Source organism: Salmo salar, chromosome ssa05 (assembly GCF_905237065.1).
Source record: "Salmo salar chromosome ssa05, Ssal_v3.1, whole genome shotgun sequence".
In the NCBI taxonomy this organism is placed as follows: Eukaryota; Metazoa; Chordata; class Actinopteri; order Salmoniformes; family Salmonidae; genus Salmo; species Salmo salar.
In genome coordinates this window covers 67710000-67735335 of record NC_059446.1, presented here as the reverse complement: position 1 = coordinate 67735335, position 25336 = coordinate 67710000, and the positions used below count along the sequence as shown (strand labels likewise).

General features: G+C 43.6%; 2 protein-coding genes across 4 annotated transcripts; both read right to left on the bottom strand.

Annotated features, from left to right (window-relative positions):
• Positions 1-5726: 5726 nt before the first annotated feature.
• On the bottom strand, positions 5727-15402 carry LOC106605637 (programmed cell death 1 ligand 1). Of its 2 annotated transcripts, none has more exons than XM_045718641.1 (5): positions 15313-15402; positions 15086-15117; positions 7478-7837; positions 7114-7179; positions 5727-6395 (listed from the first exon to the last, which is right to left on the bottom strand). In XM_045718641.1, the coding sequence occupies exons 1-5, from the start codon at positions 15342-15344 to the stop codon at positions 6256-6258; spliced, it is 630 nt and encodes a 209-aa protein (XP_045574597.1). In that variant the 5' UTR covers positions 15345-15402; the 3' UTR covers positions 5727-6255. The 2 variants fall into 2 exon arrangements, 1 of the variants encoding a protein (XP_045574597.1); XR_006769943.1 differs by having other exon boundaries at positions 6192-6395; positions 7114-7390; positions 15313-15387.
• Positions 15403-18881: 3479 nt separating this feature from the next.
• On the bottom strand, positions 18882-25011 carry LOC123743144 (V-set domain-containing T-cell activation inhibitor 1). Of its 2 annotated transcripts, XR_006769942.1 has the most exons (5): positions 24661-25011; positions 20250-20607; positions 19898-20165; positions 19655-19733; positions 18882-19532 (listed from the first exon to the last, which is right to left on the bottom strand). XR_006769942.1 is itself a non-coding variant. In XM_045718640.1 (4 exons), exons 2-4 carry the CDS (start codon positions 20470-20472, stop codon positions 19523-19525), a joined length of 501 nt encoding a protein of 166 aa, XP_045574596.1. In that variant the 5' UTR covers positions 20473-20607; positions 24661-24998; the 3' UTR covers positions 18882-19522. The 2 variants fall into 2 exon arrangements, 1 of the variants encoding a protein (XP_045574596.1); XM_045718640.1 differs by lacking the exon at positions 19655-19733 and having other exon boundaries at positions 24661-24998.
• Positions 25012-25336: the final 325 nt, after the last annotated feature.

The window sequence follows — 25336 nt, the reverse complement described above, 5'->3', positions numbered from 1 at the left end:
TCCTGTGTCATGTCTGTGGATTGTTCTTGGTTATTATTTTGTATTATGTTGTGTTAATTTATTAAAACACTCACTCCCTGAACTTGCTTCCTGACTCTCAGCACACATCGTTAGAGGCAAACACAACACATCACTGAGTAACTGCCTCCTTTTTTCAAGCATTGTGGTGGCTGCATCAATCAATCACATTTATTTTTTAAACCCTTTTTACATCCACAGATGTCACAAAGTGCCATACAAAGACCCAGCCTAAAACCCCAAGCAGCAAGCAATGTAGATATGTAAAAGCATGGAATGGGTATGCTTGGCATCAGCAAAGACTGGGGAGTTTTTCAGGATGAAAATAAACGTGATGGAGCTAAGCACAGGCAAAATCCTACAGGAAAACCTGCTTAAGTCCGCTTCACACCAGACACTGTGTCACGTACATCATATGGAGTAGACCAAAACGCAGCGGGAATGTGTATACTCATCTTCTTTATTTTAGAAGGCAACGTGAACACTAAACAAAATAACAACCACCGACAAAGACAGTCCTGTAAGGCAACACGCTATACACGGAACAACTACCCACAAACACAGTGACAAAAACCCCTTACTTAAATATGGCCTCCAATTAAAAGCAACGAAGAACAGCTGCTTCCAATTGAAGGCCAAACCAAAAAACCCTGAACATAGAAATAGACTAAATAGACACAGACATAGAAATATACTAAATAGACACAGACATAGAAATATACTAACATAGAACATCGCCCCAAAAAACCCGAAACACACTAAACAAACACCCCCTGCCACGCCCTGACCAAACTACAATAACAAACAACCCCTTTTACTGGTCAGGACGTGACACACTGGGAGAGGAATTCACCTTTCAGCAGGACTATAAATCTTGTCGTGGACAGGCATTCCGCTAGCGGAACGTCGTTCCGCCAACGGGACCCCTAGCCAACAGCAAATGGAATCGCATGGCGCAAAATACAAAAACTACTAAAATACCACAATTCAATTTTCTCAAACAATCAACTATTTTACACCATTTTAAAGATAAGACTCTCGTCAATCTAACCACATTGTCTGATTTCAAAAAGGCTTTACAGCGAAAGAAAAACATTAGATTATGTTAGGAGAGTACATAGACCAAAATAATCACACAGCCATTTTCCAAGCAAGCATACATGTAAAAAGAAAAAAAACACACAGCTAAATGAAGCACTAACCTTTGATGATCTTCATCAGATGACACTCCTAGGACATTATGTTATACAATACATGTATGTTTTGTTCAATCAAGTTCATATTTATATCCAAAAACAGCTTTTTACATTGGCGTGTGATGTTCAGAACATGTATTCCCACCAAAAACTTCCGGTGAATTTACAAAAATACTCATCATAAACGTTGACAAAATACATAACAATTATTTTAAGAATTATAGATACAGACCTCCTTTATGCAATCGCTGTGTCAGATTTTAAAATAGCTTTTCGGCGAAAGCACATTTTTCAATATTCTGAGTACATAGCTCAGCCATCACAGCGAGCTATTTTGACACCCGCCAAGTTCGGGGCTAACTAAACTCAGAATTAGTATTAGAAATATTGTATTACCTTTGCTGATCTTCGTCAGAATGCAGTCCCAGGACTGCTACTTCCACAAGAAATGTTGTTTTTGTTCCAAATAATCCATAGTTATGTCCAAATACCTCCGTTTTGTTCGTGCGTTCAGGTCACTATCCAAAGGCTAACGCGCAAGCGCATTTCGAGACACAAAAGTCAAAATTTTCCATTACCGTACTTAGAAGCATGTCAAACGCTGTTTAAAGTAATTTTTATATTTTTCTCGTAAAATAGCGATAATATTCCAACCGGACAATAGTGTATTCATTCAAGGAGGAAAAGAAAAAAACAGCGTGCTCGCGGGACCGCGCATATCCAATCTCTTTGTCCCCAGGCAGACCACTGAGAAACTGAGCTACTATACTCTGCCCAGAGAGAGGAGAAGGCTCAATTCGCTTCCTGAAGGCTTTAGACAGCTAATGGAAGCCTTAGAAAGCGCAACGTAACCCCACAGATACTGTAGTTTTGATAGAGAATCAAAAGAAGAATTACAATTCTCAGACAGTCCACTTCCTGCTTGGAATTTTCTCAGGTTTTTGTCTGCCATATGAGTTCTGTTATACTCACAGACACCATTCAAACAGTTTTAGAAACTTCAGTGTTTTTTCTATCCAAATCTACTAATAATATGCATATTCTCGTTTCTGGGCAAGAGTAGTAACCAGTTTAAATCGGGTACGTTTTTCATCCGGCCGTGAAAATACTGCCCCCTATCCTAAACAGGATAACCTACAACACAAAGCCAAATCTAAACTGGGGTTGCTTACCAAAAAGACAGTGAATGTTCCTGAGTGGCCAAATTACAGTTTTTACATAAATCTGCCCAGGAAGACTCACAGCTGCAATCGCTGCCAAAGGTGTTTCCAACATGTATTGACTCAGAGGGGTGAAAATGTAATCAAGGTATACTAGAGTTTTTTTTTTCATTAATCTTTTTAAAAGTTCTTTCTTGACCTGAGGACCTCCCTACCCCCACCTTTTCCTGGATCTTACACAGGTGTCTTCCCTTTCCCTCCCTGTTCCACATTTGTTGCCATTTGTTTTTGACTACTGTTCTTAATAGTCCCTTGGCTTCTGTTTTTCTTATTGTAATTTCCATGTCAACATTAAGATGTTTGAGAGCCTGCTTGGGAAGAACATCCGACTCCTCATTCCCCTCTACTCCAACATGAGCTGGCACCTAGAGGAATCTCACTAATACCCCCCATGTGTCTCAATCTAAACAGGCAATGCAAAATCTCATACAAGACATCTTGTCTGCTCTGTGACACAAATTAATTTAAGCTCATCAGTGCTGCACAGGAGTCAGAAAAGATGCCTACCCTGTCTGGCCTCACCTCTTCCCCCCACCTGTCTGTCCTCACATCCTCCACCCACTCTGCAGCCAAGTGCATGGCCAGCAACTCTATTGTGTATACACTATTTACCAAGAGTTTTCATCTATATTTTTCGTGGCTGTCTATTTACCACCACAAACCGATGCTGGCACTAAGACGACACTCAACGAGCTGTATAGGGCCATAAGCAAACAGTAAAATGCTCATCCAGAGGCGCGCTCCTAGTGGCCGTTGACTTTAATGCAGGGAAACTTAAATCCATTTTACATAATTTCTACCAGCATGTTCAATGTGCAACCAGAGGGGCAAAAAAACTCTAGACCACCTTTACTCCACACACAGAGATGCGTACAAAGATCTCCCTCGCCCTCCATTTGGCAATCTGACCATAACTCTATCTTCTTTTACTGTTTACAAGCAAAAACTAAAGCAGGAAGTACCAGTGATTCGTCAATAAAGAAGTGGTCAGAGAACGCAGGTGCTAAGCTACAGGACTGTTTTGCCAGCACAGACTGGAATATGTTCCGGGATTCTTCCGATGGCATTGAGGTGTACACCACATCATTCCCTGATTTCATCAATAAGTGCATCGATGACGTCGTCCTCACAGCTACCGTATGTTTCAAGGAGTGGCAGCTCTAACCTAGATGCTTATAAGAAATCCCACTATGCCCTCTGACGAACCATTAAACAGGCAAAGCGTCAATACAGGACCAAGATTGAATTGTACTACACCAGCTCTGCCGCTCGTCGGATGTGGCAGGGATTGCAAACTGTTATGGACTACAAAGGGAAGCACAGCCGCGAGCTGCCCAGCGACACGAGCTTACCAAACGAGCTGAATAACTTCAATGCTCGCTTCAAGGCAAGCAACACTGAAGCATGCATGAGAGCACCAGCTGTTCCGGACGACTGTGTGATCATGCTCTCCGTAGCCGAAGTAAGTAAGAACTTTAAACAGTTCACAGGGCCAGGCGGATTACCAGGACGTGTACTCCGAGCATGCGCGGACCAACTGGCAAGTGTCTTCACTGACATTTTCAACCTGTCCCTGACCGAATCTGTAATACCAACATGTTTCAAGCAGACCACCATAGTCCCTGTGCCCAAGAACACCAAGGTAACCTGCCTAAATTACTACTGACCCGTAGCACTCACGTCTGTAGCCATGAAAGGCTTTAAAAGGCTGGTCATGGCTCACATTAACACCATTATCCCAGAAACCCTAGACCCACTCAAATTTGCATACCGCCCCAGCAGATCCACAGATGATGCAATCTCTATTGCACTCCACACTGTCCTTTCCCACCTGGACAAAAGGAACACCTACTCTTTACAGCTTCTCTGCACTCTTCAGTCCACCAGGGAACTGGCTTTCTCCTTCTCCGCCCTGTACCTGTGGGTATCACCTGCCTTGAGGCCTCTACTATTGTTCCTCTTACATCATTCACTGTTTCTAAATCTGTACGGAGATCAACCTGAGACAGCCCCTGTTCACTCACGAGGTAGTTTTGATGTAGTGAACTACTTTTTCAAAGTAACTAGTTAAGTAAACTATATTTTTCTTAAAGACTTTCTCTGATACTTTGGCGACTAAGAAAGTATTTTTTTTAAACCTGCCGCTTTGGATGTGTCAATATCATGACACAAGGCGAGACCCAGATGCAAATGGTTGGAAAACCGCTGGTTGACTTGGAACATACAAGATGAACTGGCACAGAGAGACTGGAAGAACAGGGATAAATACACTGAGGAAAACAATCGACACCTGGATGGGATGGAGACAATAACGAGGACAGGTGAAACTGATCAGGGTGTGACAGTCAATGTGTAGTTCATACATGCATAATCTATGAGCAGACTTACTAACTTCAATTAGCCACGAAATCCCTAGTTTGAAAGTGACTGTTTTCTTGAAGCTGAGCCATTTTCCCTACATATCCCCGCATGTGGGCCAGCCCCTTAGCAATTCGAGTTCTAGCCCCTCGCATTTCAGTGACAGCTAGCAAGAGGGCTGCCCAGCGTTATCCAATGAGGTTACAGGGATGCCCCATGGCTCAGTTGACACAGCAGAGAGAGCAATGACATGGTGCACATACCTGCACATTTGTGATGTAGTACGCAATGATCGGGGTCCACTTTTAGCTTGTGAGTGCTACTTTCAGAACTACTGGTTAAAAAGTATATAAAAGTACAGGAGAATCTCTTTAAGTGTGGCTTAGGGTTCCCCAAACTTGGTCCTTGTAACATGTGCTCTGGGAGTCGGGAAGCAAGTTCAGGAAGTGAATAATTTGATAAATGAACAAAACATAATACATGGGAAATGCTAGGGTAGCTTAACTTCTTCCAGTGAAAAGTAACTGGTAGCTTGGTCAACTATAGAGAAGCTGTTGGAGGCTATGTTGGACTATCTTTTTGCTTTTTAGATGATGGGTACTGTAGATCCTGCTGCTACAGTGGATAACAAATCCAGGCTACTCACAGTGCATCTACATGAATTGGAATTCTCCCCTGTGCAATCTAAGCACATGAGAAATCCCCTGGCTTTGATCAATGTCGCCCTCTGCATCCCACTGGAACACCAAAACAAAACAATTTGCTCTGGGTGTAATGAAATAAAACTATACAGTTTCATGTCATTATTTGACCAAGGGTTCCTACTAAATAAAGAAATGTTACAAGAGAAAATGACACTCTCCCTGTACTGCTGTTATGCTGCCAACATGCCAGTTCTTTCCTGTAAAAGAGATTTAGCAAAAAGACATCACAATTGGGGGTTCATCTCCTTTTATTAAAAAATAACAAATTCTGGAAAGTATGACACATTGCCTGGAACACACGTAACAATTTTCATTAGACGCTATAGCTGCCATCATTTCAATCAATAAATACATGTCATTTATGAAGCCTAGTAAGACAACTGCGGATATAAAAGGTGATTTACCTGGGCCTGGGCTGAATCCCTAAGCAAGTAGCAGTAAGCTAAAACTCCCTACAAGGAACAAACCTTAAGAGGAACCAGATTTGGAGCAGAGGTACATATGACCATCTAGTGGTGTAGTGTGCATCTCCCATTGTCTGTCTTTAGTGAGTGTGTCAACTGTATTGTGACACTACAGCATCAACTGTATTGTGTTGAACTTTGTGTATAATGTATTGTAGTTCTTTTACAAAATGACTTTCAATTAAAATGTACATTAGTATAAAAGGCTGTCCTCCCTTTATGTTTTCTCTGTAAACAAGCAATAATAGTTGCTCTGGCATAAAGCCTGTTGAGTGACCATGGACTGAAGGCCATTCTATTCTTCTGTTTTCGTATCCTTTTTGGTCTCCTGCTCAGACCTCTTCCAGGATAACAGGAGCACCAATCCCAGCAGCGTTAGCAGCAGGGGATACATCAACAATCTGCTCCTCTGCTCAGCAGGCATTACACAGCACACTGTGGAAGGGAGGAGAGAAGAAAGGAGCACTCAACCTCAGTAACTGAAATAGACAACATTTCCCTCTATATCTGACTAGTGTTTTATGAACTGTAGTAGGGTATTGTGAACAACACAAACATTGGCACAGACACGCACGCACGCACGCACGCACGCACGCACACACACACACACACACACACACACACACACACACACACACACACACACACACACACACACACAGAGTTAGTACTGTAGATATGTGGTAGTTGTGGAGTAGGGGCCTGAGGGCACACAGTGTGTTGTGAAATCTGTGAATGTATTGTAATGTTTTTAAAATTGTATAAACTGCCTTAATTTTGTTGGACACCAGGAAGAGTAGCTGCTGCTGCATTGACAGCAGCTAATGGGGATCCCTAATAAATACAAATAGAAATACAAACCACACTCACAGCTTGCTCTGGAGAAGGCCATGGTCAAAGAGGGGTAGATGTGATGGTGGAGCTAGCTGCAGGCAGCTTAGCTTCGCACAATAACATCACCTTCTCTGAGACCTTCAGCTTCCCCTAAACATTTTGTGCAAATATGGTATCACATCTCGATGGACTGCACCAGAAGAATAAAACACATGAATGATCAATAATCCAAAATATCCAATAGTAAAAAGAACTCTAAATAAAGGATCTGAAAACAACATTGAGTCAAAGAACAAACCTTGGAACCCTGATATTTTACCTGGCGGTGGGTGGAGTGTGAGATACTTGGTGAAACTCTGGTCCAGCACCCTCAGTCGCAGCTCGGCTGTAACAGTCAGAGTGCTGTTCAGCCTCAGGGTCACTTCACTCTCCAGCTCATAGAGCCCCTTGCTGTCTAACTCCATAGTGGTGTTGGTACTGCCCATCACACCTTTCCACACTACCTCTGGCTGGGGGAAACCCCTGAGAGGCACTGAAGGTCACAACAAAGCCGTCACAAGTGGCTTGGATGGATATCCTGGGCTCATCATAAGGGGCTGGTTTGAAATATTAGAAATACTTTTGTAGGGGCAGTTATCATTATTTACACTATACAATATAGATGGAGCAACAATGGAACTTACCTGCCACTAAAAGTTGTAGCTTTTCCTGGGTGCTTCCCTGTTCATCTGTCACATCACAGGTGTATGGGCCCTGGTCACTCAGCTGCACACCACTCAGTCTAAGTGAGGCATTTCCCACAGTGAGCTGGTCTTCAAACAGATGAGTTCGTCCCTTGTAAACAACACTCTGTCTTTCCAGCTGATCTCTCCCATGGTAATAACTGTGGACCACCTCGGATTCTCCACGCTGCCAGTTGACGACCAGGTTATTGAGGTTCAGGTTTTTAGACGAAGGGAAAGAGCAGCTAAGGGTGATGTCACTGCCCGGAGCTGCCACTTCCCTGGGTTGTAGACTGGTTGTAGTTACCACTGATGATATCACTGATATATGGAATAGGTGGAAAGAGAGAAGGATGATGTGGGAGAGAGAGTGGTATTGGTAATAATTACAGCAAATCAAGCATTGTTCTAACATGTTGTGTTATGGCACATTGCCTGTGCCATTAAACCCCTACAACTCATCCAGAACGCCGCAGCCCGTCTGGTGTTCAACCTTCCCAAGTTCTCTCACGTCACCCCGCTCCTCCGCTCTCTCCACTGGCTTCACTGGCTTCCAGTTGAAGCTCGCATCCGCTACAAGACCATGGTGATTGCCTACGGAGCTGTGAAGGGAACGACACCTCCATACCTTCAGGCTCTGATCAGGCCCTACACCCAAACAAGGGCACTGCGTTCATCCACCACTGGCCTGCTGGCCCCCCTACCTCTGAGGAAGCACAGTTCCCGCTCAGCCCAGTCAAAACTGTTCGCCCCCGATGCACTATTGTAAAGTGGTTGTTCCACTGGATATCATAAGGTGAATGCACCATTTTGTAAGTCGCTCTGGATAAGAGCGTCTGCTAAATGACTTAAATGTAAATGTAATGTAATGTTATTGTACAGTTGAAGTCGGAAGTTTATATACACCTTAGCCAAATACATTTAAACTCAGTTTTTCACAATTTCTGACATTTAATCCTAGTAACAATTCCCTGTCTTGGGCCAGTTAGGATCACCACTTTATTTAAACAATGTGAAATGTCAGAATAATAGTAGAGAGAATTATTTATTTCAGCTTTTATTTCTTTCATCACATTCCCAATGGGTCAGAAGTTTACATACACTATATTAGTATTTGGCAGCATTGCCTTTAAATTGTTTAACTTGGGTCAAACGTTTCAGGAAGCCTTCCACAAGCTTCCCACAATAAGTTGGGTGAATTTTTGGCCATTCCTCCTGACAGAGCTGGTGTAACTGAGTCAGGTTTGTAGGCCTCCTTGCTCACACACGCTTTTTCAGTTCTGCCCACAAATGTTCTATAGGATTGAGGTTAGGGCTTTGTAATGGCCACTCCAATAACCTGACTTTGTTGTCCTTAAGCCATTTTGCCACAACTTTGGAAGTATGCTTGGGGTCATTGTCCATTTGGAAGACCCATTTGCAACTAAGCTTTAACTTCCTGACTGACGTCTTGAGATGTTGCTTCAATATATCCACATAATTTTCCTCCCTCATGATGCCATCTATTTTATGAAGTGCACCAGTCCCTCCTGCAGCAAAGCACCCCGACAACATGATGCTGCCACCCCTGTGTTTCATGGTTGGGATGTGGTTCTTCAGCTTGCAAGCATCCCCCTTTTTCCTCCAAACATAATGATGGTCATTATGGCCAAACAGTTCTATTTTTGTTTCATCAGACCAGAGGACATTTCTCCAAAAAGTATGATCTTTGTCCCCATGTGCAGTTGCAAACCATAGTCTGTGTGTTTTTATGCCGGTTTTGGAGCAGTGGCTTCTTCCTTGCTGAGTGGCCTTTCAGGTTATGTCGATATAGGACTCGTTTTACTGTGGATATAGATACTTTTGTACCTGGTTCCTCCAGCATCTTCACAAGGTCCTTTGCTCTTGTTCTGGGATTGATTTGCACTTTTCGCACCAAAGTACGTTCATCTCTAGGAGACAGAACGCGTCTCCTTCCTGAGCGGTTGTCACGTCCTGACCAGCAGATGGAGCTGTTGTTGTAGTTTTGGGGTCAGGACGTGGCAGTCTTGTGTTCTGTGTTGGTCTTGTGACTCCTGATCAGGAACAGCTGGGGATCGTTGTTCCTGATTGGGAGTCATATATGTAGGAGTATGTTTGTCACTTGGTTTTGTGGGTAGTTGATTTTGCACTGCTGTATGTAAGTACTTAGCCTGTAAAACTGTCGGTCTGTAGTTCTCTTTTGTTTATTGTTTTTCCCGTGTTCACGTTTATTTAATAAATTATCATGATGAACACGCAACCTGCTGCACCTTGGTCCATTTCCACAGAAGACAGCCGTTACAGAACTACCCACCACCAAAGGACCAAGCAGCAGAAGAGGAGGAAGCCACAGGAGAAGGAAATGGAAGAATGGACCTGGCAGGACGAAAGAAAATTCTGGGCGGACAAGTTAAGGGAGCTAAGGGAACCCGAGAGGCAGCCCCAAGATTTTTTTGGGGGGGGGCACACGGGTAGTTTGGCCAGGCCAGGGAAGAGCCGTAAGCCAGCTACCCGTGACTACAGGGCGGTGCGTACGAGGTGGAGGGCGTCATGTTACGCTGAGGTGCGCACCATCTCGCCTATACGGACGCACAGCCCAGTGCGCCCAGTACCAGTGCCCCGCAGGTGCCAGGGCAAGGGGAGCATCGAGCCGGAAGGGGTGATGCCAACCCTGCACTCAAGACCGCCAGTGCGCCCTTTCGGTCCGGTGTTTCCCGCTAGACACACTAGCATGGAGGTGCGTGTCTCCAGGCTGGTACGTCCAATACCTGCCCCACGCATCAGGAGTCAACAGTCGTCGGAGCTGCCCGCCAGTCAACAGTCGTCGGGGCTGCCCGCCGGTCGGCAGTCGTCGGGGCTGCCCGCCAGTCAACAGTCGTCGGAGCTGCCCGCCAGTCAACAGTCGCCGGAGTGGCCGGACTGCGCTGAACTGCCGGAGTGGTCGGACTGCGCTGAACTGCCGGAGTGGCCGGACTGCGCTGAACTGCCGGAGTGGCCGGACTGCGCTGAACTGCCGGAGTGGCCGGACTGCCCTGAACTGCCGGAGTGGCCGGACTGCCCTGAACTGCCGGAGTGGCCGGACTGCCCTGAACTGCCGGAGTGGCCGGACTGCCCTGTTCTGCCGGAGTGGCCGGACTGCCCTGTTCTGCCGGAGTGGCCGGACTGCCCTGTTCTGCCGGAGTGGCCGGACTGCCCTGTTCTGCCGGAGTGGCCGGACTGCCCTGTTCTGCCAGAGTGGCCGGACTGCCCTGTTCTGCCAGAGTGGCCGGACTGCCCTGTTCTGCCAGAGTGGCCGGACTGCCCTGTTCTGCCAGAGTGGCCGGACTGCCCTGTTCTGCCAGAGTGGCCGGACTGCCCTGTTCTGCCAGAGTGGCCGGACTGCCCTGTTCTGCCAGAGTGGCCGGACTGCCCTGTTCTGCCAGAGTGGCCGGACTGCCCTGTTCTGCCAGAGTGGCCGGACTGCCCTGTTCTGCCAGAGTGGCCGGACTGCCCTGTTCTGCCAGAGTGGCCGGACTGCCCGGTTCTGCCAGAGGTGCCCGCCTGCCCTGATCTGCCAGGGTGCCCGGCCTGTCAGGATCAGCCCGAGTGGTCCTCCTGCCCTCCGGTCCAGCCCGAGTGGTCCTCCTGCCCTCCGGTCCAGCCCGAGTGGCCCGCATGCCTTCCGGCCCAGCCCGAGGGGCCCGCATGCCTTCCGGCCCAGCCCGAGTGGCCCGCATGCCTTCCGGCCCAGCCCGAGTGGCCCGCATGCCTTCCGGCCCAGCCCGAGGGGCCCGCATGCCTTCCGGCCAAGCCCGAGGGGCCCTCCTGCTCTCCGGCCCAGCCCGAGGGGCCCTCCTGCTCTCCGGCCCAGCCCGAGGGGCCCTCCTGTCCCCCGGCCCAGCCCGAGGGGCCCTCCTGTCCCCCGGCCCAGCCCGAGGGGCCCTCCTGTCCCCCGGCCCAGCCCGAGGGGCCCTCCTGTCCCCCGGCCCAGCCCGAGGGGCCCTCCTGTCCCCCGGCCCAGCCCGAGGGGCCCTCCTGTCCTCCGGCCCGGCTCGAGGGGTCCGTCTGCCTGGCGCAGCTATCGGCTCCACCGAAGTGGGCGACGCCGAGGGTGGAGCAGGGTCCACGTCCTGCACCGGAGCCACCTCCAGGATAGGTGGGTTGGGGAGGGAGGGTGTAGCACAGTGCCGTCGTTGACGGCAGCCACCCTCCCTTCCCTCCCTTATTGTTTAGGGGTTATTGTTTATGGGTTTTGTTGGGGATTTTGTTTGTTGGTGTTTTTTCGTTGTTAGGTGCATTCCGGGGTCTGCACCTTGAGGGGGGGTACTGTCACGTCCTGACCAGCAGATGGAGCTGTTGTTGTAGTTTTGGGGTCAGGACGTGGCAGTCTTGTGTTCTGTGTTGGTCTTGTGACTCCTGATCAGGAACAGCTGGGGATCGTTGTTCCTGATTGGGAGTCATATATGTAGGAGTATGTTTGTCACTTGGTTTTGTGGGTAGTTGATTTTGCACTGCTGTATGTAAGTACTTAGCCTGTAAAACTGTCGGTCTGTAGTTCTCTTTTGTTTATTGTTTTTCCCGTGTTCACGTTTATTTAATAAATTATCATGATGAACACGCAACCTGCTGCACCTTGGTCCATTTCCACAGAAGACAGCCGTTACAGCGGTATGATGGCTGCATGGTCCCATGGTGTTTATACTTGCGTACTATTGTTTGTACAGATGAACGTGGTACCTTCAGGTATTTGGAAATTGCTCCCAAGGATGAACCAGACTTGTGGAGGTCTACAATTATTTTTCAGAGGTCTTGGCTGATTTCTTTTGATTTTCCCATGATGTCAAGCAAGGAGGCACTGAGTTTGAAGGTAGGCCTTGAAATACATCCACAGGTACACCTCCAATTGACTCAAATTATGTCAATTAGCCTATCAGAAGCTTCTAAAGCCATGTCATAATTTTCTGGAATTTTCCAAGCTGTTTAAAGGCACGGTCAACTTTGTGTATGTAAACTTCTGACCCACTGGAATTGTGATACAGTGAATTATAAGTGAAATAATCTGTCTGTAAACAATTGTTGGAAAAATTACTTGTGTCATGCACAAAGTAGATGTCCTAACCAACTTGCCAAAATTATAGTTTGTTAACAAGAAATTTGTGGAGTGGTTGAAAAACAAGTTTTAATGACTCCAACCTAAGTGTATGTAAACTTTCGACTTCAACTGTATCTCTACTTCTTTGCTGTCTAACCATGAAAGGGCAGAATGGATAAAATTACATAATCCATACAGGTCCTATAGAAAGTCTACACCCGCTTGAACTTGCCGTGGAATATTCTAATCGTGTGAGAGAGACCTTGTCATTTCTTCAAACAATCATCTTTATTGAATATCGATGAATTATTGCAATAATGAGGCTGGTCAACCCAACACCCTTGAGTGTTGGACCGAGTTAACTAACCTTTACAGAATGCAGAGTTCTTTATATAGCTGACACTAAGAATGCTTAGTCATGGCTGGTTCCACCCCTATGGGCATCATAAGCCACTCTGGGTTCATCCGGTCATTATCTGTACAGGGTTGTTGTCTTAACCCCACCCTTAGTTTCCCAGATGCCAGGATGATTATGAGACAATGAGGGATTGTCCTAAACTCTTCCAGGCTACCTCTATCTCGGTTACACCCACCACATCTTGTCTATGTAATGCAGTTTTTAACTCATTTGTCAGCTCAAGCCATCTCTACTGACCATACGCCCAGATTAGCTGCAGGGAACTAGAGTGGAGACCATAAAAACACAGCATTAGTAGGACAGAAATGTCTTGCTATTAGTTAAATGTTAATTGTTAACCATTAAACTCAAATAAATCAGGTAAATACGCAATTTTCACAATTGTTTTCACATTTTGTTACAATACAAAGTGTAATTGAAATATATTTATATTAATGTCATTGATCTACACAAAATATCCCATAATGTCAAAGTATAAAGAAAATTCTACACATTTTTCCAAATTAATAAAACTGTAATAACTTGAATAGTCATTGCATATATATTTACCCCTTTGTTTAGACAAGCCTAAATTAGTTCAGAAGTCAAATTTGGCATAACAAATCACATAAGTTATATGGACTCACTGTATGAAATAGAGGTTGACATGATTTTTGAATGACTACCCCTTCCTCTGTCCCACACACAATACATAGAAAATCTGTAAGGTCCCTCAGTCAAGTATTACATTTCAAGCACAGATTCAACTACAAAGACCAGGGAGCTTTTCGTAAGCCTCATAAAGAAGGGTAGTGATTGGTAGATGGGTAACAATAACAAATCAGACATTGAATATATATTTAAGTATGGTCAAGTTAATAATTATGCTGTGGATGATGTATTAAACCACCCAGACACATCAAAAATACAGTCGTCCTTCTGAACCGAGCTGCAGGACAGGAAGGAAACGGCTGATGGATGTCCGTGAAAAGAAGAATACAAATATACAGAATAAAAGTATTCCAAAACATGCATCCTGTATGCAACAAGACACTAAAGTAATACTGAAGAAAAAAAACACTGCAAAGGAATACACTTTTTGGCCTAAATGCAAAGCCTTATGTTTGGGGTAAATACAACATATCACTGAGTAACTGCCTCCTTTCTTACAAGCATGGTGGTGGTTGCATCATCAATCAAATGTTTTTATAAAGACCTTTTAACGTCAGCAGATGTCACAGGGTGCTATACAGAAACCCAGCCTAAAACCCCAAACAGCAAGCAATGTATATATGTAGAAGCATGGTATGGGTGTGCTTGACATCAGCAAAGACTGGGGAGTTTTTCAGGATGAAAATAAACGTGATGGAGCTAAGCACAGGCAAAATCCTACAGGAAAACCTGCTTAAGTCCGCTTCACACCAGACACTGGGAGAGGAATTCACCTTTCAGCAGGACTATAACCTACAACACAAAGCCAAATCTAAACTGGAGTTGCTTACCAAGAAGACAGTGAATGTTCCTGAGTGGCCAAATTACAGCTTTGACTTAAATGTACTCTTATGACACCTACCCAAGAAGAATCACAGCTGTAATCACTGCCAAAGGTGTTTCTAACATGTATTGACTCAGAGGGGTGAAAATGTATCTAATCAAGGTATACTAGAGTTTTATTTTTCATCAATCTAAAAACAAAATAGGGCTTTTTGGGCATTTATTATTTGTTTTCATCAAACATAGTGTTTAATATGTAGTAATCAAATAACAGACTTGAGTGACTGTCTTTTTACTGTTGTTTTTATTTCTTTACTTATCTATTGTTCACCTAATACCTAGTTTTTTACTTAAAAATTACACTGTTGGTTAGGGCCTGTAAGTAAGCATTTCACTGTAAGGTCTACACCTGTTGTATTCGGCGCACGTGACAAATAAACTTTGATTTGAGTGCTGCACAAAAATGCACTAATCAATGTTCACATGTGATCATTGATGAGGGATCCCATTTATTTATGAATTACTAAAAAAGCTATTTGTAAAGGTTTGATATTTGCCCTACTACTAGTGCATACACACCATATGAAAATACTCAATTTTTACTTACTGATAATAAACAGCACAGAGACCACATGCAACCTGAAAGACAGAGAGAGACACATACCTTTGAATTCTGCTTCTAATAATCCATGGACTAACTTTATCCTGCATTTTCTTTATCCTATATAATGCATTATAGAGCCTATTAAGAACGGGGATCCAATTATACATACACCCCTTAGTTTCTAAACTTTGTTAAACATTTGAGTGAATTAATGAAATGTTAGCACTTACCCCATGTGTAGAAGGAACAAAGTACGGCACATTGTGTGGATGGCAAACTTTAAATGTGCATTACCGCCACCAACTGGACTGGAGTGTGGACCAGAGACAGAAAAGGTATAAATCCTATCCATTAATCTTGTCTCCCTAAGGAAATGAAATATGCAAAGAAATACATCACGTGAAGTTTGCCTTAACAGTACAATTAAACTTGTCTCTTCAACACCATTATTCCTTGAATCTAATAATAATCTCTCCCTTTCCCTCTCATAGTGCTGGCACTGAAATAGAACATGTTCCACTGTCTCCATCTCCTCCTGAAAGTGATCACACTTCCCAGTTGGATGTTTTCCTACCAATTTCAATATGTGTTTCAGCCTTGTATGTCCCAGTCCCAGCCTTGTTATTACACTTTCCACCCTTTTCGCTCGACCTGAGGACCTCCGTGCCCCTACATTTTCCTGGATCTTCCCTTTCCCACATTTGCTGTCATTTGTATTTTACTACTGTTATTATTAGTCCCTTGGCTTCTGCTTTTCTTATTGTAATTTCCATGTTGTGGCAGACCAGGGGGTTTGGTCAAGATGTTTACACAGATCAGACACGGACACAGTATGATTAGCTCGGTTTCAAGGGTGTTTATTTAAATAATAAATCAAAAAGAAAATGATAGGTCTCTCCCATGAGACCCTCTCCGGGATACCGTCTTCTGGTCTTGCTGTACCCTGTCGGGATCAAAATTGCACTCACTCCTGTTACCTCTGTAACCGTCCCCAACTATACGGGAGCCCGTCGAGACCTGGCACGTCCAGCAGATGGAGCCATCGCCTCGTGATGTATACACCATCTGTCACCAGGCCTCGACGAGTCTCCCCCTGGTGGCTGACCTGCTGTACGCCACAATGTCAACATTAGGATATTTGAGAGCTTGCTTGGCAAGAACATCCGACTCTTCATTTCCCTCTACTCCCACATGAGCTGGCACCCAGAGGAACCTCACAAATGCCCCCCATATGTCACAATCTAAACAGGCAATGCAAAATCATGTACAACACATCTTGTCTGCTCTGTGACACAAATGAATTTTAAGCTCATCAGTGCTGCACAGAAGTCAAAACATATGACTACCCTGTCTGCCTTCACATCATCCACCCACTCTGCAGCCAAGAGTATGGCCAGCAACTCCATGATGTATACAGATAAATGATCTGTTGCTCTTTTTGTCACTGCAACCTTAAACCCAGGAACACTAAAAGCTGCACCTATCCTCCGTTTTAGGGTCCTTAGATACATCAGCGAATACAGTATATTCAAGAAAGCATAGTACTGTGTTCTAAAGTGTTCACTTACCATATTTACTGGATCTACTCCTTCCTCACCACCCTTTACCCTCTCAAGCAACCCTAGGTCTAGCATTGGCTGAGGGATCAACCAAGGTGGGATAGCAGGAAGCACCACAGAGGGGCTGAACTCCTTCTCAAACAATCCCATCTCTCTCGCCATAACAACAACTACCTATCCAACCACAATTGTATTCAGTGCTATATATAGCATTTTCAACACCATTCTATCCAGCCCCCACTCCATTCCTGACAGGCAATGCATGACATTCAATCATTTATTTCCTTTGACAACTACTCTGTTAATATGCTCCACCCACGTCATTCAAGAGTCAAACCAGACCCCCAGGAACCTAAACACCCATACAGCTTCAAGCATATTTCCTCCCCAAACTTCCTTCTAGTTAAAAACAGTCTGTGTTTTCTCAATGGAGAACTTGAAGACCCACCTGAGTGACCACTGATCAACTTGTCTTCTTGAACTCTCCTGGCTGTATCGGGAATATTTCTCCCTCTCTTCCACAGTGCTCCGTCATCGGCAAACAATGACCTCCCAATATTTGGTCTCACCTTGGAGAATACATTATCTATCATAATGGAGAACAACAAAGGACTAATGACACTTCCATGGGGATACCATTATCCACCTCATACCTTTCTGACATAGAGCTCCCCACCCTCACTTGTATTGATTGTCCAAAAAGAAAGACCTTTATCCAGTTAAAACGCTTCCTCCAACCCTCATGATTTCCAGTTTGATAAGCAGACCTTCCTTCCACATCATATCACAGTCCTTCCATATGTCTGACTCTAGGCACCGTACACTGCCTTTTCTAAACCCACTTTGGTCTGGTGACAATAGGCCTCTGCTCTCCAGGAAGTAAGTGAGCCTTTCTGTTATCATCCTTTCCATACATTTACACCAGTGGCGATTTTAGCATGTAAATCTTGGTGGGGCAAAACAATATATGCATGCCAGCAAAGCCACTACACAATACATTAATTGTATTCTAACGGTAACAAATGGTGCCCACAAACTGTTAGGGCGTACATAAAGCTATCCCAACAGCAGTCCCAACACCTTACCACTGCCATACATTGCTATCAGCAGAGCCTTGTCTGGCAGCGAAACAATTCATTTTGACTCATTTACCACCTTTTAAAAAAGCATAGCTGATATGGCTGACTTGCTTTAACAAATGTGGTTTCTACTGACAATTGAGATGTACAAACTATCGCATAAGGGGATGACAAGCAGATAAGAGGCAAACCGTAATTTCGATTAAGACATTTATGAGCCAGCTAGGACAGACGTTGTCAATATAACTATTTGTTCAGCACTTTTGGAATGTACAGCAACAGAATTCAGAACATGGGCCATTCTTACAGTATTCTCCCTGTAGACCAAGTCAGAAACGTAGGATAAATAACAGGGGCATATAAGCAGACAATGAAAGCTCTTACAATCATTTATGCAGCAGCATACAATACATTTTTGGACTAACGTTATTGTGGTGTGCTCACTTCCAAACCACTCATTGTTGAATTTGCGATTTCCAACTTGTTGTGTAACGTTTATGTCCAATGGCCGATGAGCACTGATACGTTTTATCTATAATTTCTCTTCATATGACAAGGATTGAAAAGGATTGTCAACTTGATTCATGATGATGACTGCTAGCTAAGATTTTGAAAGCTACTGTACATATAACGTGATTTGACATTTTATCGGTAGCCAATGACCTTGAGCCTTCTTGGATGTGCACTTCTAATGTAACTATATCGGAAGCAAAAGGGCTAGAATTTTCAAGGTCTCCCCTTACACTTAGCGGTGACATAGTGTCCCCATGAAAGCACTGAGCTAGGCTGGAACACCTGCATTTTGGAGCTGCCTTACTCAAGAAAACATAAGCGACTATGTTCGTATGTGGCTTTATTAACTCATTGATATTTATATTGTTTGCAAACTGATATGTGACATGTATTAATGCCAAAATAACATGCAAACCAGGCAAGCCCCCCAAATAATATACAGTATATACGTATATATTTTTTTATGTTGCCTCACCTGCCCTGAATGACAGGTCAATACTGTATAGTTTCATGTCATTATTTGACCAAGAGGATTCTACTAAAATAAGAAATGTTACAGGAAAAAAATGACACTCTCCCTGTACTGCTGTTATACTGCCAACATGCCAGTTCTTTCCTGTAAAGAGATTTAGCAAAAAGACATCACAATTGGGGGTTCATCTCCTTTTATTACAAAATAACAAATTCTGGAAAGTATGACACATTGCCTGGAACACACGTAACAATTTTCATTAGACGCTGTTGCTGCCATCATTTCAATCAATAAATACATGTCATTTATGAAGACCAGTAAGGCAAAGGTCAAAGGTGATTTACACAGTAACGTGGGCTAAACCGCTGACAAGTAGCAGCAAACAAAAACTCCCTACAAAGAAGAAACCTTAAGAGGAACCAAATTCAGAATAGAGGTACATCTGACCCTTTAGTGGTGTGGTTTGCAACTCCCATTGTCTGTCGTATAGTGAGTATGTCAACTGTATTGTCTGACACTACAGTGTGTCAACTGTATCATGCTGAATTTTGTGTATAAAGTATTGTAGTTTAGATTTTACAAAATGACACTAAAGTGTAAATGTCCTCCCTTTATGTTTTCTCTGTAAACAAGCAATAATAGTTGCTCTGGCATAAAGTCTATTGAGTGACCATGGACTGAAGGCTATTCTATTCTTCTGTTTTCGTATCCTTTTTGGTCTCCTGCTCAGACCTCTTCCAGGATAACAGGAGCACCAATCCCAGCAGCGTTAGCAGCAGGGGATACATCAACAATCTGCTCCTCTGCTCAGCAGGCATCACGGCACACTGTGGAAGGGATGAAAAGAAGGGAGCACTCAACCTCAGTCACTGAAATAAGCAACATTTCCCTCTATATCTGACAAGGGTTTTATCATGAACTGTAGCAGAGTATTGTGAACAACACTCACAGCTTACTCCAGAGAAGCCCATGGTCAAAGGCCATTGTGCAAGTATGGTATCATCATATCCCAATGGACTAGGTACAAACTACACCAGAAGAATGATAATAAGAACACATGTACTGTATGATCAATAATCCAAAATACCCAATAAAAAAAATACCCAACTCCAAAAGAACTGTAAACAAATGTTAAAAGTATCTGAAAACAACATTGAATCAAGGAACAAACTCTGAAACCCTGATATTTTACCTGGTGGTAGGTGGAGTATGAGATACTTGGTGAAACTCTGGTCCAGAACCCTCAGTCTCAGTTGTAACAGTCAGTGTGCTGTTCAGCCTCAGGGTCACCTCACTCTCCAGCTCATAGTGCCCCCTGCTGTCCAACTCCGTAGTGGTGTTACTGTCCATCACACCTTTCCACATTACCTCTGGCTGGGGAAACCCCTGAGAGGCATGGAGGGTGACAATGAAGCCATCACAAGTGGCTTGGGCAGATATCCTGGTCTCATCATAAGGGGCTGGTTTGAAATATTAGAAATACTTTTGTAGGGGCAGTTATTATTTATACTATACAATATAGATGGAGCAACAATGGAACTTACCTGCCACTAAAAGTTGTAGCTTTTCCTGGGTGCTTCCCTGTTCATCCATCACATCACAGGTGTATGGGCCCTGGTCACTCAGCTGCACACCACTCAGTCTAAATGAGGCATTTCCCACAGTGAGCTGGTCTTCAAACAGAAGAGTTCGTCCCTTGTAAACAACACTGTCTTTCCAGCTGATCTCTCCCATGGTAATAACTGTGGACCACCACTGATTCTCCATGCTGCCAGTTGACGACCAGGTTGTTGAGGTTCAGGTTTTTAGACGAAGGGAAAGAGCAGCTAAGGGTGATGTCACTGCCCGGAGCTGCCACTTCCCTGGGTTGTAGACTGGTTGTAGTTACCACTGATGATATCACTGATATATGGAATAGGTGGAAAGAGAGAAGGATGATGTGGGAGAGAGAGAGTGGTATTGGTAATGTAATGCGCTGTTTGGAGGGTTCAGAGTGGACGGTCAACTATAATGAAAGTTAAGACTATCTCGCCGACTAAACTCAACTCCACGATGGAGTTGAGCGGCGACTAGTGTGGGCGGACTGGAGCTCCGACGTCACATAAAATTATGTTTTTTTTATAAAAACGACTGATGTTAGCATCCAAAGAGTAGCCCGCAATTACACAGACAAATGTGTGTAATTGCTGCATATATCAGGGGTCCTGAAATCAGTCTTTTGATAAAAACGTCATTTTATGTGACATCGGAGCTCCAGTCTGCCCACACTAGTCTCAGCTCAATTCCATCATAAATTGTGGAGTTCAGTTTAATCTACAAAATTAAGACCAGACAGAGGCAGCATACAGGAGCTCTACAAAACAGGTCTTTATTCTCTAGAAGCAACCACCATTTCAATAATTTCACGTGAAATTCTCACTCTTAATAGAGCTGGGTCAATAAACTGTAGGCCTAAGTATGTTACTTTTCTGAGTCAATTCAGGTAGCATTAAATGTCCTTTTTTTTTAAGAAACACAATTTATTTCAATCTCTAGAGACCAAGTTTGGGAAACCCTGGTCTATAGGCCTACTTGGTGAGTGGCAGTGACTCCTGCATTTAAAGTATTTGCCCGTCCCACTTTCGGCTGCTGTCGCGAGCCAATACACTCCCTCACACTTTGCACACTACAGAACATGCAAATTGGTAAAAACGTGAGCTCTCGTTGTACATCAAATAGCCTAGGCCTAGCGCTGGAAAGTTGTTGTAGGATATTAGCCTTCATTTACTGATAGATCAATTATCCTACATGTATAGCAACAATATATTGTGAGTTCGCAATCTAGCTAAGTTTTTTGAGGTCCCACTTCCTCAGGTGGTGAATAATATAGCCTATAGTATATATGCACAAAGACGTCAGCAAATTCTATGAAGAGCAAAACATTTATCTGATGAATCTGGATCCTATTTTGGCAGTTTGAACATCAAAATATCATGCATTCCCTGGATATGTTAGATGAAAAAAATTGTTACATTTATCACGATATGACTTTTTGCGCAACCATTCTCACTTACAGTAATAATTGCTGAAAATCAATCATTGTTCCAATATTGTATCCCTACTTCTTTGCTGTGTAACCAAGAAAGGACGGAATGGATGAAATTACACAATCCATGATATCTGTTGTCCTGGGCTTGTTTAGGCATGTATTATTTGTTTTCATCAAACAGTGTTGAATATGTAGTAAATATGTAGTAAACAAATAACAGACTTGAGTACAGCACACTAATGCACTAATCATCGATCAATCACCACATTCTTATTGGCAGACTCAACAGCCTTGGTTTCTCAAATGACTGCCTCGCCTGGTTCACCAACTACTTCTCAGACAGAGTTCAGTGTGTCAAATTGGAGGGCCTGTTGTCCGGGCCTCTGGCAGTCTATGGGGGTGCCACAGGGTTCAATCCTCGGGCCAACTCTTTTCTCTGTATACATCAATGATGTCGCTCTTGCTGCTTGTGATTCTCTGATCCACCTCTACGCAGACGGCACCATTCTGTATACTTCTGGCCCTTCTTTGGACAATGTGTTAACTAACCTCCAGACGAGCTTCAATGCCATACAACTCTCCTTCCGTGGCCTCCAACTGCTGTTAAATGCTAGTAAAACTAAATGCATGCTCTTCAACCGATCGCTGCCCACACCTGCCCGCCCGCCCAGCATCACTACTCTGGACGTTCTGACTTAGAATACGTAGACAACTACAAATACCTAGGTGTCTGGTTAGACTATAAACTCTCCTTCCAGACTCACATTAAGCATCTCCAATCCAAAATCAAATCTGGAATCAGCTTCCTATTTCGCAACAAAGCATCCTTCACTCATGCTGCCAAACATACCCTCGTAAAACTGACTATCCTACCGATCCTTGACTTCGGCGATGTAATTTACAAAATAGCATCCAATACTCTACTCAGCAAATTGGATGCAGTCTATCACAGTGCCATCTGTTTTGTCACCAAAGTCCCATATACTACCCACCACTGCGACCTGTATGCTCTCGTTGGCTGGCCCTTGCTTCATATTCGTCGCCAAACCCACTGGCTCTAGGTCATCTATAAGTTGTTGCTAGATAAAGCCCCGCCTTAGCTCACTGGTCACCATAGCAGCACCCACCCGTAGCACGCGCTCCCGCAGGTATATTTCACTGGTCATCCCCAAAGCCAATTCCTCCTTCGGCCGCATTTCCTTCCAGTTCTCTGCTGCCAATGACTGGAACGAACTGCAAAAATCACTGAAGCTGGAGACTCATGTCTCCCTCACTAGCTTTAAGCACCAGCTGTCAGAGTAGTTCACATATCACTGCACCTGTACATAGCCTATCTGTAAATAGCCCATCCAACTACCTCATCCCCATACTGTTATCTACTTTATTTATTTTTGCTCCTTTGCACGCCAGTATCTCTACTTGTACACTGCACATCTATCACTCCAGTGTTTAATTGCTATATTGTAATCATTTCGCCACTATGGCCTATTTATTGCCTTACCTCCGTTATCCTATCTCATTTGCACACACTGTATATAGACATTTTCTACTGTACTGTTGACTGTATGTTTGTTTATTCCATGTGTAACTCTGTGTTGTTGTCTGTGTTGCACTGGTTTGCTTTATCTTGACCAGGTGGCAGTTGTAAATGAGAACGTGTTCTCAACTAGCCTACCTGGTTAAATAAAGGTGAAATAAATAAAATAAAAAGTACACATGTGATCATTGATGAGGGATGCCATTTACCAACACATGAAAATACTTCGTTTTGACTTACTGGTAATAAACAGTACTTAGACCACATGCAGCCTGAAAAACAAATATATACAGAGAGACATACTGTTTGAAATTGCCTTGTAATAATCCATGTACTGATTTTATCCTTTAAACTTTGTGGTGAAAGAATGACATTTTAGCGCATACCCACGTGCTGAGAACGAGGCACAAAGGAAGTACTGCAGTGGGCGAATTATTTTTGCTCCTGATGGGCGGCTTTTGCACATTTTAAACCATTCCATTGGTCCTTAAGTGAAATCTCAAGAGAGAGGAACCAAACCATAAACATATGTTCCGTGAATAGCCAGTGGTGTAAAGTACTTAAGTAAAAAAATACTTTAAAGTACTACTTAAGTCGTTGGGGGGGGATCTGTACTTTAATTAACTATTTATATTTCACAACTTTGACTTTACTACATTCCTAAATAAAAGTATGTACTTTTTACTCTATACATTTTCCCTGACACCCAAAAGTACTCGTTACATTTTGAATGCTTAGCAGGACAGGAAAATGGTCTAATTCACACACTTAGCAAGAGAACATCCCTGGTCATTACTGCCTCTGATCTGGTGGACTCACTAAACAGTGTGAAAACTCGCTGCTGGATACAATAGATGGCGGACTGAACATAGCAGTGTAGATCACCTCAAGATAAAAACGTAATATTCAATATCGGTAAATTAGACTAAATATTAGCACTTCACAAACTGGTGGGTTATAACCTTCAATCTGGATAACAACACAATAAGTCACAAGACTAGAGAAATGTATCGACAAATATTACGAAAACAAGCAACACCCAAACATGACGGAGAGTAAAATAGTGGAACCAATCCCAAAACGTGACTTCTACAGACGATTTACTATTTTCACCACCGGGAATGGTAAAGGTCGAACCCGATCTGTTAAAATCAATAAATGACAAACTGGGCATACTTGAATTAGTCAGTAAGGATATAAAGGAGTTGAAGGCAAGCCTCGAGATGAGCGACAAAAAAGCAGCGATATTGGAGAAAGATACAAACAAGCTAAAATGGCCTGTCAATAAGATTGAAACCGATGTTAATGAACTTAAAAAGGAGAACATATTTCTGAGAAAAGCCTTACTTGACATACAGACTAGACCCATGAGAGAAAATGTGATACTTACAGGTATCCAAGAGAAAGAAGAAGTTCCTGACTCAGGGTGTAGTTAGGGAGTTGCTCCTTACAGCGCTTCGGATCCCAAGCGAAACTATGGACATAATCCAACGCGAACGTGTACACCGTTTCTGGCAGAGGTATGAACGCCCAATCGTTCGTTCCTAATTAGCTTTCTTTAAAGATAAAATAATTGTTAAAAGACTTGCTGCCACGAAAATAGACATGAATGATCAGTTCCCGAAGGAAATTGCAGAACGGCGCAAAGTTCTGTATCCAATCTTCAAGGGAAATAGATTGAAAGGGAAACGCGCTCTCGTAGTCGATAAACTGTATATTGTTAACCAAATGTTCAGAGACACAAAGAGTACTCCATGACTATTTGAAATATTACAACGTTCCCAGAGGAGTCGAATAATGAAACACACCCTACAACACATGGTAGAGATTGTAATAAAAAATATAGAAAAGCAATAAAATACAAAAATTGTTAGAAAAATAAACTACACTATACCATTCTACATTTACATTACATTTACATTTACATTTAAGTCATTTAGCAGACGCTCTTATCCAGAGCGACTTACAAAATGGTGCATTCACCTTATGATATCCAGTGGAACAACCACTTTACAATAGTGCATCTAAATCTTTTAAGGGGGGGGGGGGGGTTAGAAGGATTACTT